Here is a 16,718-nt window from a genome sequence, read left to right as displayed (position 1 = left end):
GGATAAAGGAATGCTGGGCCTAAAATTATTGAGTCATTTACTGATTGCTGTCATGTTGTCAAAGGACTCAATGTTGAGTTCTGAAGGCTGCGGGGTCACAAGGCAGAATACGAATGGCAATCAAATGCTAGCTTAAATACAATTTAGCTTGTTTTTCCTTTTATTTCTTTTTTTTAAAAAAGAGACGCTGAAGAAATACAGCCACTGACGCAGGGGGATATTCTTCGCATTGGCACTGTGCTAGGGGATTGTGTAGATCAATTAACTATTCTTGGCCTCATCATGCCAGTCTCCTATGAGGAAAGGACAGATGTAACCAGGGTAAGTGATTTCATAAATATTTGATCACCTGTCCATGTATCACGTAGACTGCTTCCTCAGAGGTATTAAATTAGTCACTTATGTGCCAGATCAAGACTCGTTTCGTCAAGAGCATAGAACATTTCGTTACTTAGAGTAATGTGTGCATCCCAAGGAGACCTGTAACAGCAGGGAGAAAGTAAAATAAATGTAAAAATTTGAGCAATTCTAAAATTCCAAAAACATAATCTTGTATCTGTGTTTATTTCACTATGTTAATGGTGTTAATGAAATCAACAGTATTCCACCAACCTTAGCGTGAAATAGGAGCACAGACCCAAACTAATCTTTGGTATTTTCTTGAATATTTCAAAGAAAGATAGAATCCCTGCAGTGCAGAAGGAGGCCATTTGGCCCAATGAGTCCACACCAAGCCACCTAGGAGCATCCCACCTTAACCTCATGACCCTGCATTACCATGGCTATCCATTTCGTCTTCACATCTCTGGACATTCCAGGGGAATTTACCAGAGCCAAATCACCTAACCTTCTTATCTTTGTACTGAGAGAGGAAACTGGAGCACCCTGCAGTAACTCTGGCAGTTTACCCATGTAAACTCTGCATGGACAGTGGCTTAAGGCTGGAATCACACTGGGTCCCTGGCACTGTGAGGCAGCAGTACTATCAACAGTATCCGCATTGGCCACATTGCCCTAATACAGCAATAAACAATTGGAATGACATGTATATTTCACAAGTTAGATCACCTCAGAATGTAAAGTGTAAATATGTTTGACTTATCACTGCAAAAATTTTGTCACCCATGATATAGGGCTTGCAAATATTCTGGAACAGAATTCTTAGTAAGCTGGACTGTTTCCACTTCCCATCCCATACATACACATCACCTTTTGTTTATATGTAAACAATGTGATTTAGAATAAAATATACTATTTCACACAGATATGGCTTCTAATGATGGGATTTAGATGTGAAATTACTTGGTTATGACACTGGATGCCCAAAATCTACTCCTAGCCATACCCTTCACTTTGATGAATACAAATCCTCCAATTTATTTAAACTGGACACAAACAATGGTTTGTCACCTGTGACAAAGGAGATTAGACCCTTCCCAAGATTTGTCCAACTGAGTTTAGAAATGGGATTATCAAAAATTGTCTGAAGGTTACTTACAGCATGGAAACAGGCCCTTCGGCCCAACAAGTCCACACCAACCAGCCAAAGCGCAACCCACCCAGACTCATTCCCCTACATTTACCCCTTCACCTTTTTTTAAAAAAATACAGCGCAGTACAGGCCCTTCAGCCCTCGATGTTGCGCCGACCGAAGCCTACCTAACCTACACTAGCCCAATAACCTCCATATGCTTGTCCAATGTCCGCTTAAATGACCATAAAGAGGGAGAGTCCACCACTGCTACTGGCAGGGCATTCCATGAACTCACAACCCGCTGAGTAAAAAATCTACCCCTAACATCTGTCCTATACCTACCACCCCTTAATTTAAAGCTGTGTCCCCTAGTAACAGCTGACTTCATATGCGGAAAAAGGTTCTCACTGTCAACCCTATCTAAACCCCTAATCATCTTGCAAACCTCTATCAAATCTCCCCTAAACCTTCTTTTCTCCAATGAGAAAAGTCCCAAGTGCCTCAGCCTTTCCTCATATGATCTTCCTACCATGCCAGGCAACATCCTGGTAAACCTCCTCTGCACTCGTTCCAATGGCTCCACATCCTTCCTGTAGTATGGCGACCAAAACTGCACACAATACTCCAGATGAGGCCGCACCAGAGTCTTATACAACTGCAACATGACCTCAGGACTCCGGAACTCAATTCCTCTACCAATAAAGCCCAGTACACCATATGCCTTCTTCACAGCACTATTTACCTGGGTGGCAACTTTCAAAGATCTGTGGACATGGACACCAAGATCCCTCTGCTCATCCACACTACCAAGTAGTCTACCATTAGCCCAGTAATCCATCTTCTTGTTACTCCTACCAAAGTGAATGACCACACTTAGCTACATTGAATTCCATTTGCCACCTTACTGCCCAGCTCTGCAATTTATCTATGTCCCGCTGTAACCTGCCACATCCTTCTTCGCTGTCCACAACTCCACCGACTTTCGTGTCATCCGCAAACTTGCTCACCCAGCCTTCAAGCCCCTCCTCCAGGTCATTTATAAAAATGACAAACAGCAATGGTCCCAAAACAGATCCTTGTGGAACACCGCTAGTAACTGCGCTCCAAGATGAACCTATACCATCAACTACTACCCTCTGTCTCCTTCCAGCCAGCCAATTCCTAATCCAAACCTCTAATGCACCCTCAATGCCATACCTCCGTAGTTTTTGCATTAGCCTGCCATGGGGTACCTTATCGAACGCCTTGCTAAAGTCCATATACACCACATCTACTGCTTTACCCTCGTCCACTTCCTTGGTCACCTTCTCAAAGAATTCAATAAGGTTTGTGAGGCACGACCTGCCCTTCACAAAACCATGCTGACTATCCTTGATCACATTATTCCTATCCAGATGTTCATAAATCCTATTCCTTACAATTCTCTCTAAGACTTTACCCACAACAGAAGTGAGACTCACTGGCCTATAGTTACTCGGGCTATCCCTGCTCCCCTTCTTGAACAAGGGGACCACATTCGCTATCCTCCAGTCTTCTGGCACTATTCCCGAAGACAACGACGACCTAAAAATCAAGGCCAATGGCTCCGCTATCTCCTCCCTAGCTTCCCAGAGGATCCTAGGATTGTCATCAGACCCAGGGGACTTATCTATTTTCATCCTTTCCAGTATTCCCTGGACCTCTTCCCTACGTACCTCAAGGCCATCCATTCTAATCACTTGTGACTCAGTATTCACATCAGCAACAGTGTCCTGTTCCTGAGTGAATACTGACGAAAAGTATTGATTTAGTGTCTCACCAATCTCCTCCGCCTCCACACACAACTTCCCACTACTATCCTTGACTGGACCGATACCTACCCTAGTCATCCTTTTATTCCTGACATACCTATAGAAAGCCTTTGGGTTTTCCCTAATCCTACCAACTAAGGACTTTTCATGTCCCCTTCTCGCTGCTCTTAGCTCTCTCTTTAGATCCTTCCTGGCTACCTTATAACTCTCAATTGCCCCAACTGAACCTTCACGCCTCATCTTTACATAGGCCGCCCTCTTCCCTTTCACAAGGGATTCCAATTCCTTGTTAAACCACGGCTTCCTCACAAGACCCTTTACTCCCTGCCTGACTGGTCCATACTTATCAAGGACACCCATTAGCTGTTCCTTGAACAATCTCCACATATCATTTGTGTTCTTCCCTTGAAGCCTATTTTTCCAATCCACGCATCCTAAGTCATGCCTCACCGCATCATAATTTCCCTGCCCCCAGCTATAACTGTTGCCCTGCAGTGCACACTTATCCCTCTCCATCACTGGAGTAAAAGTCACCGAGTTGTGGTCACTGCCCCCGAAGTGCTCACCTACCTCCAAGTCTAACACCTGGCCTGGTTCATTACCTAGAACCAAATCCAGTATAGCCTCACCTCTTGTTGGCCTGTCTACATATTGTGTCAGGAAACCCTCCTGCACACATTGGACAAACACCGACCCATTTAACGAACTTGAGCTATAGCTTTCCCAGTCAATATCTGGGAAGTTAAAGTCCTCCATAACAACCATCCTGCTGCTTTCACTCTTCTCCTGAATCATCCTCGCAATACTTTCCTCTACTTCTCCCGGACTATTCGGAGGCCTGTAGAAAACTCCTAACAGGGTGACCTCACCTTTCCTATTTCTAACCTCTGCCCACACTATCTCAGATGGCAAGTCTTCCTCCATCACCCTTTCTACTGCTGTAATACTATCCTTGACAAGCAATGCCACACCTCCCCCTCTTTTACCCCCATCTCTGACCCTACTAAAACATTTAGACCCTGGAACCTGCAACAGCCATTCCTGTCCCTGTTCTACCCACGTCTCTGTCATGGCCACATCAAAGTCCCAGGTACCAACCCATGCTGCAAGCTCACCTACCTTATTTCTTATACTTCTGGCATTGAAGTATACACACTTCAAGCCACCTTCCTGTTTACAGGCACCCTCCTTCGAGATCGATGTCATGTTCCTAACCTCCCTACACTCAAGGTCCTGTACCCTAAAGCTACAGTCCAGGTTCCCATGCCCCTGCAGAGTTAGTTTAAACCCTCCCAAAGAGCACTAGCAAACCTCCCCCCAAGGATACTGGTGCCCCTCAGGTTCAGGTGTAGACCATCCTGTTTATAGAGGTCCCACCTTCCCCAGAAAGAACCCCAGTTGTCCAGAAACCGGAATCCCTCCCTCCTGTACCATCCCTGTAGCCACGCATTTAACTCTTCTCTCTCCCTATTCCTCGACTCTCTATCACGTGGCACAGGTAACAAACCAGAGACAACGACTCTTTTCGTTCTAGCTCTGAGCTTCCAACCTAGCTCCCTGAAAGCCTGTCTAACATCCTCACCCCTCTTCCTACCTATGTCGTTGGTGCCAACGTGGACCACGATCTGGGGCTGCTCCTGCTCCCCCTCCCCCTTGAGGACCCGGAAAACACGATCAGAGACATCACGTACCCTTGCACCTGGGAGGCAACATACCAATCGTGAGTCTCTGTCGCCCCTGCAAAACCGCCTATCTGTGCCCCTCACTATTGAGTGCCCAATAACTATCGCTCTACCTTTCTCCGCCCTTCCCTTCTGAGCAATGGGGACAGGCTCCGTGCCAGAGGCCTGAACCTCGTTGCTTACCCCTGGTAAGTCATCCCCCCAACAAATATCCAAAACGGTATACTTGTTCTTGAGGGGAATGACCACAGGGGGTCCCTGCACGGGCTGCTTCCTCCCACTCCCCCTCACTGTCACCCATCTCTCTATAACTTTCGGAGTAACTACTTCCCTAAAGCTCTGATCTATGACTACCTCTGCCTCCCTAACACCTAATACCACGGGCAATTTAGCATAGCCAATTCACCTAACCTGCACATTTTTGGATTGTGGGACGAAACCGGACCACCCAGAGGAAACCCACGCAGACACAGGGAGAATGTGCAAACTCCACACAGAGAGTCGCCTGAGGTGGGAATTGAACCCGGGTCTCTGGCGCTGTGACGCAGCAGTGCTTATCACTGTGCCACCGTGCCGCCCACCCTGGAATCTCTTTTGTTACAGTTTTAACACGAACAGCCACCAGAATTAACAAACTGTTGATGTATGAACCCTATTAACCAGCTATGTTATCCATCTTTGCCTGATATATTGTTTGTGGCCATGAGTATACAGAATAAAATTTAAAATATCAAGAGAAGAAAATGTTCTCAGATATAAGACCAATATATGAGGTGGATACATGCATATTCCAAACTATTTTATGGTGTTTTTCAAGGTTTCTCTGATCCAGCAACCATTGATAATGAGCTGAAGATCAATTCTCCAAGTGTCAGTAACACTTAGGAACCTTCTGAAAATGGCAGTTCTTTACACATCAAATGATCCAAACATGTGAACATTGCAGATATGTCTGTTTGGTGTACAATGTATACGTTCCAGCATACAGTTGGTTCTGCTATAACATGAGTTACTTCACCGTGATTTGGCTACAACACTATTGAAGAATTTAGACCATTATTTGTAGAACGTGAGCTTTCCTTACCTGTTTTGGTTATAACACGATTCCAGCCCCATTAGTTTAAATGGTGCTGCTATTATGTGATTTTCTGAAAATGCAGGATTGCACTGGAACAGAACTATTGCACTATATCAGAACTGACTGTACCATGTTTCCCAAGAGTGAAAACCCTTCCTATTTCCCTTCTCATGAATGTAGGGATTTTATGTTTTAAGTCAGCCGGTAAATCTAAATTGTCCACTTAAATCTGATTAGCAAGGACAGTTTGTTTAATCACAGAATTAAAAATAAGTGAAAATTTTTCCACATAAATAATGATTTTGAAAACTCTGACATTTTGAGCAAACCTGAGTACAACTACATTTTATATTTCCAAAGGAAAATCTAATTTATTTCACGTTTGAGTTCAGATTGTAGGAAATGAAATTGACATGATACTGAAAGGTCAGAAGCAAGCGGAATCAAAGCTTCAGGAGTTGATATCTTCCAGATCTGATGAAGAGGAGTCTGGAAGAGTCTCCAGAGAACGACAAGCTGATATTGGACAGCAAATCCAGAAGGCTGCAAGTGATCTGAAGAGAAGCACTCAGCTCCTGAATACTTCGCTGAAACAGAGTCCACTTAGTCCTGATAACCTGACAAAAGTACAAGCTGACAGGTGAGATTCCAAGGTTCAAAGTTTACATCTCAATGTACGTAAGCATCAACATTTTTGTCTCAGTAGATTTTCAAGTCCTTCATGACAAATTCTAATAGATGAGGTCAAAACATAAGGATTCATATTTTTAGAATTTCTGTCAAGTGTTTTGTGCTTACACACGAAATAGATTTATTTTTCTACCTATAGTTTTATCGAACATGCATATGTCCAACACTAACCACTGACTTAATCCTTTACCACCTAATCCCTTTGATTTTCTGATTAGGGATAGTCAATATGGCTTTGTGTGTGGGAAATCATGTCTCACAAACTTGATTGAGTTTTTTGAGGAAGTAAGAAAAAGGATTGATGAGGGCAGAGCAGTAGATGTGATCTATATGGACTTCAGTAAGGCATTTGACGAGGTTCCCCATGGGAGACTGTTTAGCAAGGTTAGATCTCACAGAATACAGGGAGAACTAGCCATTTGGATACGAACTGGCTCAAAGGTAGAAGACAGAGGGTGGTGGTGGAGGGTTGTTTTTCAGACTGAAGGCCTGTGACCAGTGGAGTGCCACAAGGATCGGTGCTGGGTCCTCTACGCTTTGTCACTTACGTAAATGATTTGGATGCGAGCATAAGAGGCACAGTTAGTAAGTTTGCAGATGACACCAAAATTGGAGGTGCAGTGGACAGCAAAGAGGGTTACCTCAGATTACAACAGGATCTTGACCAATGGGCTGAGAAGTAGAAGATGAAGTTTAATTCAGATAAATGGGAGGTGCTGCATTTTGGGAAAGCAAATCTTTGCAGGATGTATACACTTAATGGTAAGTTCCTAGGGAGTGTTGCTGAACAAAGAGACTTGAAGTGCAGGTTCATAGCTCCTTGAAAGTGGAGTCGCAGATAGATAGGAGAGTGAAGAGTGCGTTTGGTATGCTTTCTTTTATTGGTCAGAGTACTGAGTACAGGAGTTGAGAGGTCTTGTTGCAGCTGTACAGAACATTGATTAGGCCACTGTTGGAATATTGTGTGCAATTCTGGTCTTGTTCCTATTGGAAAGATTTGTGAAACTTGAAAGGGTTCAGAAAAGATTTATAAGGATGTTGCCAGGGTTGGAGAATTTGAGATATAGGGAGAGGCTGAGCAGGTTGGGGCTGTTTTCCCTGGAGTGTTGGAGGCTGAGGGGTGACCTTATAGAAGTTTACAAAATTATGAGGGGCATGGATAGGGTAAATAGAAAAGTCTTTTCCCTGGGGTGGGGAAGTCCAGAACTAGAGGGCATAGATTTAGGGTGAGAGGGGAAAGATATAAAAGAGACCTATGGGGCAACTTTTTCACACGTGTATGGAATGAGCTGCCAGAGGATGTGGTGGAGGCTGGTACAATTGCAACTTTTAAGAGGCATTTGGATGGGTATATGAATAGGAAGGGTTTGGAAGGATATGGGCTGTGTGCTGGCAGGTCGGACTAGATTGGGTTGGGATATCTGGTCGGCATGGACGGGTTGAACCGAAGGGTCTGTTTCCATGCTGTCATATCTCTATGACTCTAATCCCATTACTTTCACTTCAAGTTGGTTTTAACATACTATTAAATACAATACACCATATAACTGTACCTCTTGCATCAATTTCCCTAAAACCTTTGCAGTTATTAATTATCTCATTATACAAGTCTACCTTTGATCTCCCGGTGTCCATTTATCTCTCACTTGAGCTGATGTCAAATGCTTTCTGAGCAGAAGCGTTCCTTAAGTGGCTAGCTATTGCAGAAATTTGCTTCATAAATCCAATAACATTTCTGTTTAAATTGATTCTTTTTTTTAAAAGAGTACATCTCTTAACATTGGTTATTCAGGAGACATATTGAACTTTGAAGTTGACTATTTTGTTTTCATATGCTAGTGTTTGAAGAGAAGCTTTTAAAAGTCAACACAAGCATCAGAGGTCAGACAATGTAAATGAGGGGAAGCAGCAATCTCTGATTGTTAAGAGATATAACACAGGGAAGGCTTATCCGTTCCAAGCTAATAAGATTCTTTGATGTGGGTTACAAAACCATGTGCTCTATTTTTTTCATAAAAGTGCATAAAGAGTACTAGTACTCTAAGATCGCAAGTGAATATCATTCTTACATTCCCAAGTCCTATTATATATTAGAAGGAAAATTGGAATGTCAACATCAGGGTTTGAAAAAAAGGAGGCATCTAGATCCCTTTAAGCAGCAACTGAACCCTAGTACACACCTATGGAGCTTTCCTTCAAAGTAAGTACACCATAGTATATGATACATACTATACTCTCAATACATCATTAGGAGTATTAATACTAATAGTATACGCTACATGTCTATTTTCTGCATTATTAATACTTATATTCTTGTAATAGGCAATTTGCTTTGGAAGTGATAAGTAACACCTTGCGGGAGCTAAATGATTCTGGAACATTTATTTCTCTACTGAATGTTGTAGAAAATGAGAAGAACAAAAAAATTAACACCCAAAATATTATCATCAGGTTAGTTTTGATACTCTTACAATTTATTACAGTGGACAACATACTTATTATCTGTGTGATTAAATTATGTGATCTATACCTAGCTGGTCTAATTCAATAGGTCACAGGCAATATACTGGATTAGCCACACTCCTCTTTTCTTGCAGTTAGAAATTCTAGGTCAATTATCTGCTCAAATGTCACTAAGCACTCTATGTAGATTATTGAGGTGGGAGTGTTGCAGACCATGCCGCCAGCTGATATAATTGAAATTATCACCAATGTATGTGCTTAAAACCAATGCTGCTCAGCTGTAGTTTTCTCACTTTGCATCATTCTTTGCCATAAAAAGAAAACAAACACGTAAATTGTGTAAATGAGTTCAAAATCCATGGTAAATGTTGGTTTAAAATCAAATTTGATCATAAAACTTAACTACATCAAATGTCGATCGCCTAATATCCCTTGTTCAAATGAATTTCTGTTGCTTCCCGTAACCTCTTATTGCTATAGTTGGCTGAGTAGTTCAGACAGTTAAGAATTGCAGAACTCTTAAATCTTTTGCTAGTTTTATGAGATGATTAATTTGATAGTAGGTTCAAGTTGTTTAAACTTCTCTCTATATGTATTGTTATGAAGCAGAGGTCAACACCCCTTTGTCAATTAAAACAAACACCCAGAGAAGCCTGCTTCACCTTGTAATCTGATACAGTAGTGTGACAAGTGGTATAACCTACCTTTCACCTCTAATCTGTTATAAAGGAATGGTTAAATGTCATGAAATCCTTTTACTCACTCTACAATCAACTCGTAACAATTTATTTATCTAGCTCAAACAGTGAACAAATTAACAGAAACTAACAAAGTGAACAAATCCTCTTTAACTACTTATTCCAAAATAAAACAAGATTTTAATTGGATGCTGTTCGAATAAGTACAAGTCCCACTTATATAACAAAGCAATAAATTAAAATGTAGTCTCTCAAAGTTGATACAGAATGTGTCTTCTGAAATGCTACACTGCCTCTCCAGTTTTCTTCTGCTAATTCTGCTGTCAGCCATGTTTCCTCTGTAATTTCTTCCGTTCTGAATGCCTCTCTCAGCTGAATTCTCATGTTAGCAATATTATCTAAGAATAGATGAATAGATGGTGCCTTTTAGAGAGTGTATAGATTTCTATAAGAGCGAAATATTTTTCTTCAGATAGTGGGTGTGCTCTCACTTCAGTTGGCAGTTAGCTAACTGCCAACTGAAGTGAGAGCACACCCACTATCTGAAGAATTTTCAAAATGCCTACATCTTTTATATCCTTGATGACCTATTAATTTATTTTCAATCAGATTGGTTCGGGTAGTCAAAATCATCAGATTTAAATGTGATAGGTTTTCAGTGTCTAAGGGCTTGGTTTAAATTAATTGGCTGATTCAAGTGAGTTATCAAAATAACAAAACAAGCCTAAGGTTTTCTAATCACACAGCCGATTGTTACTTGTTTCCATTTTAGAATTGTCTGTGCATCTACAGCTGCTTGCAGACATCTTATTTAAATGCCCAAGTTTTGAAAAGCACTTTATCTCATAAAGGGACCACAATTCTGTCCTCCTATCATTTAAACAAACTCTCGCTTTCTGTCTTCTGCTTCATGAGTACTCTGCATAAGCTTTGTAACAATATATATGAAGTTCTACGTATATCTTCCTCAGAAGACGATACGAAGATTGGTGGAGTTGTGGATAGTGAGGAGAGCTGTTGTCGGCTGCAAAGGGACTTAGATATGATGCAGAGCTGGGCTGAGGAATGGCAGATGGAGTTCAACCCTGTCAAGTGTGAGGTTGTCCATTTTGGGAGGACAAATAAGAATGCAGAATACAGGGTTAACGGTAGGTTTCTTAGTAAGGTGGAGGAGCAGAGGCATCTTGGGGTCTCTGTTCATAGCTCTTTGAAAGTTGCCACTCAGGTGGATAGAGCTTGGAAGAAGGCCTATGGTGTATTAACGTTCATTCGCAGAGGGATTGAATTCAAGAGTTGTGAGGTGATTTTGCAGCTGTACAGGACCTTGGTAAGGCCACATTTGGAGTACTGTGTGCAGTTCTGGTTGCCTCACTTTCGGAAATATGTGGAAGCTTTGGAGAGGGTACAGAGGAGATTTACAAGGATGTTGCCTGGAATGGAGAATAGGTCGTACGAGGATAGGTTGAGAGTGCTAGGCCTTTTCTCATTGGAACGGCGAAGGATGAGGGGTGACTTGATAGAGGTTTATAAGATGATCAGGGGAATAGATAGAGTAGACAGTCAGAGACTTTTTCCCCGGGTACAACAGAGTGTACATAAATTTAAGGTGAAGGGTGGAAGGTATAGGGGGGATGTCAGGGGTAGGTTCTTTACCCAGAGAGTGGTGGGGCATGGAATGCACTGCCTGTGGGAGTGGCAGAGTCAGAATCATTGGCGACCTTTAAGTGGCAGTTGGATAGGTACATGGATAAGTGCTTAAGCTAGGACAAATGTTCGGCACAACATCGTGGGCCGAAGGGCCTGTTCTGTGCTGTATTGTTCTATGTTCTATGTTCTAGAACAGTGCCTCATTTACTGGTTCAGATGTCAATTGACAATATTGATCTTGAAAGGATAAAAATTGCTGGAGAAACTCAGTAGGTCTAGCAGCATTGGTGAAGAGAAAACAGAATTAAGTTCAGTGAGTCTTCATCTGAATTGGACTTGAAGTGTTAACTGTTTTCTCCCCATAGATGTTGCAGACCTTCTGAGTTTCTCTAGCAATTGTTTCAGATTTCCAGCATTCACCGGACTTTGTTTTATTTTACTGATCTTGAAAGGAAATGGACAAGGATTGACAGTGAAAGTTGACATTCTAATTTAGCACCACTGGATGAAAATTGTGTATTTACGCTGCATTTGTCAGGTCACTTTTGTGTACTCTATACATGGCCTTTTTTTCAAATCATCTATTGCTACCAAAGAGACTGCCTGCAAATAGACCCTAAAGGATGGAAATGGAATCTTATGATGAAGGAAATTTGAAAAATGTTTGCTAGTTATAATGTTATAACATTAAATCAACCGATAAATAATTTAACATTTAACAAGTATAAGCATGTCTTGAATGAATGTCTCACTCATAGTTCTGATTTTGGGTTAAGCTTGAAGAGGGAGATATGGGCTTTTGCATCATTTCAAAAGCAGCTAAAAGCCCACGAAAAATTCAAAATTTACTTGGATCTAGCTATGCAAAATAAAAACTTAGCAAATTTGGATCTTCACTCAATTCTAATTGCAACAGTCGCAAGCTTAATTCCTATAGTTATAGCCTGTACAGGCCATTCTATTATAACGCGTGTTTCGTCAATGTGAATTCGCTGTAACATGATTAACAAATTAACACTGTTTCTATGGCACAAACGTTTAAAACTTGTGTTGGCTGTAATGCAATTACATCGCCAACACTTTAAACTCTGTTCTAAAGTACGATTTTTCTATAACACGGACTCGATTGTCACTTCAAAAAACTCAGAACACAACCATCACATTACAGAAGAACTGACTGTATTGTATTTGTTCATCAGTTAATAGAGCTTTTTGGAGCTAATAATAAACACTTAAACTTCTTTTTCAACATTTCACAGAGAAGAAGAAGGCAGAAGAAAAATTAAAATTCTGAAAAAGCAGCTACAAAATTTACAAAAAGAAAGAGAGGCTGATCAGCAGGTTTTAAGTTTTTTGTTATCAGATATCTATATTCTATGCTGCAGAATTCTGTTTGAGAATTAAGAGTAACATTTCAAAATTAGTGGATTTCACCAAACTGGGGAGATAGTGTGATTATAGTACATACTCGAGGGGACTGAGACTGAATAGAATCATAGAGTTATACAGCACTGAACCACACCCTTTGGGCGTGCCAACCAGATATTCTAAATTAATATAGTCCCATTTGTCAGAAGTTGGCCATTTCCCTCTAAACCCTTCCTGTTCATGCACCCATCTGGATGTCCTTTAAATGTTCTTATTCTACCACTGTCCACCACTTCCTCTGACAGCTCATTACGTACCCTCAGAGAAAAAAGTTGCCCCTTACGTCCCTTTTATATCTATCCCCTCTCACTTTAAACATATGCCCTCTAGTTTTTGACTCCCCCTACCCTCGGAAAAAGACCTTGGCTATTCACCTTGTCCATGCTTCTCATAATTTTATAAACTTTTATAAGCCTCTGACTCTCCAGGGAAAACAGTCCAAGCCTATTCAACCTCTCCTTCTCAATGTCCTGTACAGCTGCAACATGACATCCCACCTCCTATACTTGGTGCACTGACCAACAAAGGCAAGTGTACCAAATCGCTTCTTCATAACCCTGTCTACCCATGACTCCACTTTCAGGGAATATGAAATTGCACCCCTCGGTCTCTTAATTTGGTACCATTCCCCAGAACTCTGTGTATAGTGTATAAATCCTGTCCTGATTTGCCTTACCAAAATGCAACACAGCACATTTATCAAAATTTAACTCCATCTACCATTCCTTGGTCCATTGTGTACTAAGTTAACCTTCTTCACTGTCCACATCACCACCAGTTTTAGTGTCATCTGCAAACTTGCTAACCATTCCTCCAAATTCACATCCAAATCATTTATATAAATGGCAAAAAGCAATGGACCCAGCACCGATCCTTGTAGCATGCATTGGTCACAGGCTTCCAATTTGAAAAGCAATCCTTCACTATCGCCATTTGTGTCCTAGTTTCAAGCCAATTTTGTCTCAAAACAGCCAACTTTCCCTAGATTCCATGTGATCTGACCTTGCTAATCGTCTACCAGGTGTAACCTTGTTGAACATTTTGCTGAAGTTCATTTAAACAAAGTCTTCTGCTCTGCCTTCACCAATCGTATTTGAGTTTTTTTAAAGAAGTGACAATCAAGTTAGTGAGTCACGAATTCCCACATACAAAGCCATATTGACTATCCCTAATCAGTTGTTGCCATTTCAAAAACATGGAGATCTTGCCCCCCAAGATCCCCTCCAGCAACTTACTCACCACTGATGTCAGGCTTACTGGCTTTTGTTACTTTCTGAAGTAGTAGCAGCACTGTAGCCACTGTCAGTCTTTCAGCACATCACCCATGCAGTCACTTCCCTAGCTTCCCACAAAATTCTAGGATATACCTGATCAGGTCCTAGGGATTTATCCACCTTTATGCGTTTTACGATGTCCAAGACCTGCTCATTTGTAATATGGACAATGTTCAAGATTTCACTAATATTTCTCCAAGTTCCCTAGCTTCCTCACATATCCTTCTCCACAGTAACTGTTGAGGTGAAATACTCATTCAGTATCTCACCCATCTCCTGTGCTACTCATAGACAGCCTTGTTGATCTTTCAGGGACCCTATTCTCTCCCCAGTTACTCTTTTGACCTTAATGTATTAGTAGAATCCCTTTGGATTCTTCTTAACCCTACTAACCAAAACTAGCTCATGTCCCTTTCTGCCCTCCTGATTTCCCTTGAGTATACTCCAATTCCCTTATACTCCTTGAGGGATTCACTCTATTTCAGCTGTCTATACCAGTCAAATGCCTCCTTTTTCTTAACAGAGCCTCAATTTCTCTAGTCATCCAGCATTCCCTACACCTACCAGCCTAGCCCTTCAGACTAATAGGAACGTACTGTCTCTGGACTCTCATTTTGAAGACCTCCCAATTTTCAAACACACTTTCTTCTGTGTAGCCTCTCCCAATTAGCTATTTAAAGTTCTTAGGCAAAAGTGAGGACTGCAGATACTGGAGACCAGAGTCAAGATTACAGTGTTGCTGGAAAAGCACAGCAGGTCAGGCAGCATCAAAGGAGCAGAAAAATCGATGTTTCAGGAGGGCTTTTGCCCAAAACATTGATTTTTCTGCTCCTTGGATGTTGCCTGACCTGCTGTGCTTTTCCAGCACCACTCTAATGTAGACTATTTAAAGTTCATGCCTAATACCACTAAATTTGGCCTTACCTCAATTTAGAACTTCAACTTTTAGATCAGGTCTATTCTTTTCTATAATTACTTGAAAACTAACAGAATTATGATCACTAGCCCCAAGGTGCTCCCTACTAACAGTTCAGTCACTTGCCCTATTTTATTTCCCAAAGGAAGGTTTGCTCTTTCTCTGGCAGGTTCATCCACATACTGAATAAGAACATTTTCTTGTACAGGGTTGTTCTCCTATAGTGCCGTAGCTGCGTTACAGCAAAATCTCACTTCATAGAAAATCACTTTATGGAAATAATGGGGCCAATGGGAAAAGTGGGGTTGGGGCAGACCAGCAACAAATATCACTCACAATCGCTCAAAAATCACGCAAAAGTCTAACACAAAGAAGAGCACAGCCTGACTGGTAATTGAATTGATATTTATTAATGAACCAAAAATAAGTTTGACATAGTACATTTAAAAAATGTACGAAAGCTGCTCTCTGTACAATATCTCTCACTGAAAGCTGTGGTGTTGACAGCTCACATAGACGCATATGTGGTACAGCACTAAAGCTAGTGCTGACATTGCACATGTGCGGAACAGCAGGGAGATCTCCGTGCGGACATCAGTGCATGCACAGGATAGCACAACCACCAGTGCCAACATTGCACATGTATCCAATGGTGCGGACATTGGCGCTTGCCCAGAACAAAGTGCACGAACCAAACTCCACTGGAATTGTGCTATTGCGAACAGAGGTGAGCGTTATCAAAAATATCATTCCCTAACTCTTCAGCAATGTTATTGCCAAATTGCACTGCCAAAACACAAGTTATCCCAGAACTACCTGTACACACTTGACAAATTCATCTCCATCGAGGCCCTTAAGACTATGGCAGTCCCAGTTTACGTTTGGAAAGTTAAAATCTCCTACCATTACAACCCTATCAATTTTACAGACATCTGAGATTTCTTTAATAGTTTGCTTCTCTATTTCCTGCTGACTATTGGTGGTGGTTGGGTGGTCCATACGACAATCCCAATAAAGTGATCATCCCTTTCTTATTTTTCAGTTCTAACCAAATATCTTCACTGTACATATTCCCAGGAATAGTCTTCCTAAGTACAGCTGTAATGGTTTCCTTAGTCAAAAACGCCACTCCTCCTCCTCACTTGCTCCCCTTTCTATTCTTCCTATAGCATCTACACTCTGGAACATTATGTTCATCCATGAACCACATCTCTGTGATAGCTATAACATCCCAGTTCCATGTTCCCAACCATGCTGAGTTCATGTCCCTTATCTGTGAGTCTCTTGCATTGAAATAAATTAAACTAAATTTCATTTATCAGTCTTATCTCATTCTCTGCCTTGTTTTCACCTGATTAACTATTTGATTTGCTCCTCTTCTCAACTGTGCCGGTGTCAAACTGATCCCTTTTATCATTTATCTCTTTGGCATCCTCACCAGTGTTTCCCCCCACCCCCAACTCGTCCCCCTCTTCCTCCTACCTACATTTTTCCAAAACAGCATACTTTCTTGAGATGGGGATAGCCACAGAAGACTCCTGCATTACCTGCCTACCTCTTTTTTCCTTCCTGGAAGTC

General features: G+C 41.5%; 1 protein-coding gene across 3 annotated transcripts in view; it reads left to right on the top strand.

The window, feature by feature from the left end:
- Positions 1-16,718, top strand: part of LOC140478860 (dynein regulatory complex protein 9-like) — a 57,018-nt gene that overhangs the window by 4,792 nt on the left and 35,508 nt on the right. For all 3 annotated transcript variants that reach the window (XM_072572399.1, XM_072572398.1, XM_072572396.1), the window contains exons 2-5: positions 183-321; positions 6,417-6,664; positions 9,037-9,165; positions 12,782-12,863. In XM_072572399.1, the coding sequence (XP_072428500.1) occupies positions 183-321; positions 6,417-6,664; positions 9,037-9,165; positions 12,782-12,863 (598 nt within the window). The remainder of the gene's footprint in view (positions 1-182; positions 322-6,416; positions 6,665-9,036; positions 9,166-12,781; positions 12,864-16,718) is intronic.

This window comes from Chiloscyllium punctatum, chromosome 6, assembly GCF_047496795.1.
Source record: "Chiloscyllium punctatum isolate Juve2018m chromosome 6, sChiPun1.3, whole genome shotgun sequence".
Lineage (NCBI taxonomy): Eukaryota > Metazoa > Chordata > Chondrichthyes > Orectolobiformes > Hemiscylliidae > Chiloscyllium > Chiloscyllium punctatum.
Note: the sequence above shows the minus strand (reverse complement) of the source record. Positions and strands in the feature narration are given on the sequence as shown.